The 3,879-nt window shown below is 35.8% G+C and overlaps 1 protein-coding gene across 1 annotated transcript; it reads right to left on the bottom strand.

Annotated features, from left to right (window-relative positions):
- Positions 1-262: 262 nt before the first annotated feature.
- On the bottom strand, positions 263-1,670 carry LOC128132364 (uncharacterized). The gene is made up of 3 exons (XM_052768892.1): positions 1,578-1,670; positions 1,323-1,499; positions 263-478 (listed from the first exon to the last, which is right to left on the bottom strand). The coding sequence occupies exons 1-3, from the start codon at positions 1,668-1,670 to the stop codon at positions 263-265; spliced, it is 486 nt and encodes a 161-aa protein (XP_052624852.1).
- Positions 1,671-3,879: the final 2,209 nt, after the last annotated feature.

Here is a 3,879-nt window from a genome sequence, read left to right as displayed (position 1 = left end):
GAGGATTGTGAATGTTGAAAAAGAAATTGCAAAAGATCAAAGATCAGGCAGAGGAGTATACAACAACATTTTGTGGAAATGGGAAGTACCAAGTGAGTGGACCTTGGCAAGATCAGTGTGTAGTGAATGTGAATCAACGAACTTGTTCATGCAAGAAGTGGGAAATAACTGGAATGCCATGCAAACATGCTGTATCTGCAATTTGGGACATGAGGAGAAATAATGTTGCAATTGGTATTCAAGAAACCTTTGTTCATGAATGTTATTGGCTATCAACCTGGAGGAACATGTACTCTTTCAAATTGGATCCGATAAATGGTAGAAGAATGTGATTTAAGTCACCTTGTCCAACTACTTTGTTGCCTCCAAAACACCGTGTCCCAATAGGAAGACCAAAAAAGAAAAGAAGGAAGTCAGCTACAGAAAAAGAGGATATGATCAAAGGGAATACAGTTTCTAGAGCACAAAAAACTGTTACCTGTACCAAATGTAACAACAAAGGACACAATGCCAAGACTTGCAAAGGGCAGTTACCAACTGTTGGGAAGAAGAAGGGAAAAAAGAAGAAGGAGAAAGGAAAAGAGAAGGAGAAAGGAAAAGAGAAGGATAAAGGAAAAGAGAATGAGAAAGGAAAAGAGAAGAAGAAAGGAAAAGAGAAGGATCCATTGTAAACTCTTTTATCATGTGATGCTCTTATTTTGGTTAAACTATTATGTCATGTGATGTTTGTATTTTGGTTAAACTATTATGTCATGTGATGTTTGTATTTTGATTAAACTGTATTGTGTTTAGTATCACCAAAACAATTGCAGTTGGTACTTAGACATTTGTTTTTGGTTAAACTCTTATGTAATGCTTTTGTTTTAATGTTATCTAATGGATCAATTACTGGTATGTTTTTGGTCATTTCATTTGGCATGTTTTTAGACATTTCATTTGGCATGTTTTTGGTCATTTCATTTAATGTTATATAATGGATCATTTGGTATGTTTTTGGTCATTTCATTTGGCATGTTTTTGGTCATATGTTAAATGAAAAATACCAAAAGATAACATTTGCATTGCATCTATTAATGTACCAAAAGATACCCTTTCTCTCCCAATTCCAGCAATACAAGATGGTAATAATCCATTGTAATCTTTTATAAGACAACAAAGTGCAACTATTAATTGTACCAAAATATATCATTTCATTAAAATGCAGCAATACAAACATGCTAATATTACCCTTTCATTAGATCATCTTCAACCAAAAACCACTACTGTTATACCTAATACTACAACTTGTAAACAATTATTCAAAAAAACAAAATCCAACTGACAATTAACAACATTTTCAGGTTCCGATTTTGGATTTCAAGTTCTTCATTCTGGATTTCAAGGTCACGATTTTGGATTTGAAGTTCTTCATTATGGATTTCAAGCTCAAGATTTTGGCTTTCAGCCTCATACGTATGATTTTCTTCATCTACCCACGAAATAAATCCACTTCTTGGTCCCTAAAGTTTTCAATAGCCTCGATTAGCACAAACTAGGGTTCATCCTAGAAATTACCAAAAAAATTGATAACTCAATACCTGTAAAGGGCATGCATAAAAAGGCCTACCAGGGTTTCTCTTTGTTCCTGAAGTTCGTATGATCCCTACAGCTCCACACTTGCATTTCACCATAATCAATTTTGTGGATCTTTAATCTTCACGAGCAAAAGAAATGGAGTAGAAGAGGAGAAGTGGAAGCACCGATTGAGAAAAGAAGGAAGAAGAAGTAGTTTTAAGTCCGTTGTAGGGCTGAAAGGACAAAAATGCCCCCCAGCGTGCCACTCACGTGAGTAGTTCCTAACCCCAAATAAGACGGAAGGTTAACTAAGGGACTAGGTGGGTAACGAAATAAAGTTATAGGGATGGTCTGAGTTAAAATTTCTTTCCAGGGACTAAGCGTGCAAGTAAGAGCAAACCATAGGGACCAACCGTGTAATTTTCTCTTTTTATTTCTTTTATTTTTTTTAACATTCTATTAAATAAAAAAACATAATTTATCATAAATAAAAATTTTTGGAAACATAAAAAAAATAAAACCAAATTTCATTATAAAAAAAACACAATTTTTTGTTGACTGCGTGTGCTATGAACAAATAGCCATACCCTCTTCTTCTATTATCATGTTATGTAAAATAACACAAACAATCAACACCGTCGTCAGTTTTGCCCTATCTCATGTTCGTGCCAGATGTTTTATTATGTGCCACTTTTATTTTAGGACTCCAAACGCTCGTTCCACATCCTACCTTGTAGATTCCTATGCCAACTTGAACAATTCTCTTTTTTCATCGGCTATAAATGAATATGACTTGACAATTGTAGCATACTCTGGATATATCTCATCACCTAGGTAATACCCATACTTATATTCATTTCCATTAACAACATATGATATTTTTGGTGCTTTACCTTGTAAAATATTGTTAAATAACGGAGACGCTTGGAGCACATTCAGGTCATTGTTTGACCTTGCCATACCAAAGAATGCATGCCAAAAGCATATATCCTATAAAACAACCTCCTCTAATATAACAGTCAGGATCTCATGATCACCTCGTTTGAATTGACCACACCATGCATTGGGACAATTTGCCTACTGCCAATGTGTATAATCAATGCCACAAAGCATCATTGGAAAACCATGTTTAGCTTGATGCGCGACATACAACTATTCGACATCACTTTTAGTCGAATGTCGCAAGTATATGTCACGGTAAAGCTCTATAACATATTCACATAAAAGATATGTACAATCTCGACCCGTCCTCTCAAACATTTTCAAATACTCATCTGATGCGTGTGCGGTTATGCCATATCCCAATTGTCTAAGAGCAGTCGTACATTTTTGTATTGTAGTAAAACCATGTTTACCTCTAGCATCCCATCTTAATTGGAAAAACTCATAATTACGTTCCAAATATCTAGCTATACATAAGAATAAATTTCTACTAATACGAAAATGTTTTTCAAATTTTGATAGATCATATAAACTATCAGGGGCAAAATAATCACATACCAAAAGTTCATTTGCCAAATCTCGATCCCGGTTGATCCATTTCCTATGCTTCTTCTCGTCGTGTGAACTTTCGCCTCTCTCACGAACCATGTCTTGTGCCACAGACAATAGTGTGTGTAATACCGACTCGTCATCAGAATCATCATCGGATGAAGAAGAAATTGAATCGAAAAATTATCCATTTTTTTGTTGAATGTGTGTGTGTTTGTTTTGAAAGAGTTTGTGTGATTCGTTTTGAAAAATATGTGTAAAACGATGTAACATCCCAAATTTCGAGTCTAAAAATTTCATTTTAATTAACTGATTATAAAAACATTCATAAGAAAACTACGTAAAAATATATCATTTTGTAAATCAATATATCATGTCTGAAAACCCAAATCATAAAATAGTAACATGTCAGCGTACAATCCCATAATATCTCAAGTGTAGAAAATCAATGCGTGTGTGTATGATGTGCTGCTACCGCGCCAGCTGCTTCCCATTCGCTGAAGAGGTACCTGAAACCAAAACTGTAAACTGTAAGCACAAAGCTTAATGAGTTTCCCTATCGTACCGCATACTATACAATCATATAGCATACATACTGCTGGGCAATTCTGGGGTGCCCGACCTACCCGGTACGGCCATTCTGGGGTGCCGACCTACCCGTGTCAAGCCATTCTGGGGTGCTGACCTACACGTCGGTCCTAACAACCGATCCTTGGGGACTATTCCACCCCTATTGCTACTATCACATATATCATAACATAAACACACTAACAAACATATCCGGGGTGTCCGAACTACCCTTCGGTCCTAACAACCGAACTTGGGGACTATTCC

This window comes from Lactuca sativa, chromosome 2 (assembly GCF_002870075.4).
Source record: "Lactuca sativa cultivar Salinas chromosome 2, Lsat_Salinas_v11, whole genome shotgun sequence".
Lineage (NCBI taxonomy): Eukaryota > Viridiplantae > Streptophyta > Magnoliopsida > Asterales > Asteraceae > Lactuca > Lactuca sativa.
The sequence above is the reverse complement of the archived record's forward strand: the minus strand, read 5'-3'. Positions and strand labels throughout refer to the sequence as shown.

What these genes read in the sequence shown, in the direction of transcription:
- LOC128132364 (XM_052768892.1), bottom strand. Translation starts at nt 1,670, where the DNA reads ATGGTGAAATGCAAGTGTGGAGCTGTAGGGATCATACGAACTTCAGGA. An exon ending in TTTATGCATGCCCTTTACAG is followed by an intron (nt 1,500 to 1,577) that starts GTATTGAGTTAT and finishes TGAAAACTTTAG; the next exon opens with GGACCAAGAAGTGGATTTAT. An exon ending in ACCTGAAAATGTTGTTAATT is followed by an intron (nt 479 to 1,322) that starts GTCAGTTGGATT and finishes CATTTGGTACAG; the next exon opens with GTAACAGTTTTTTGTGCTCT.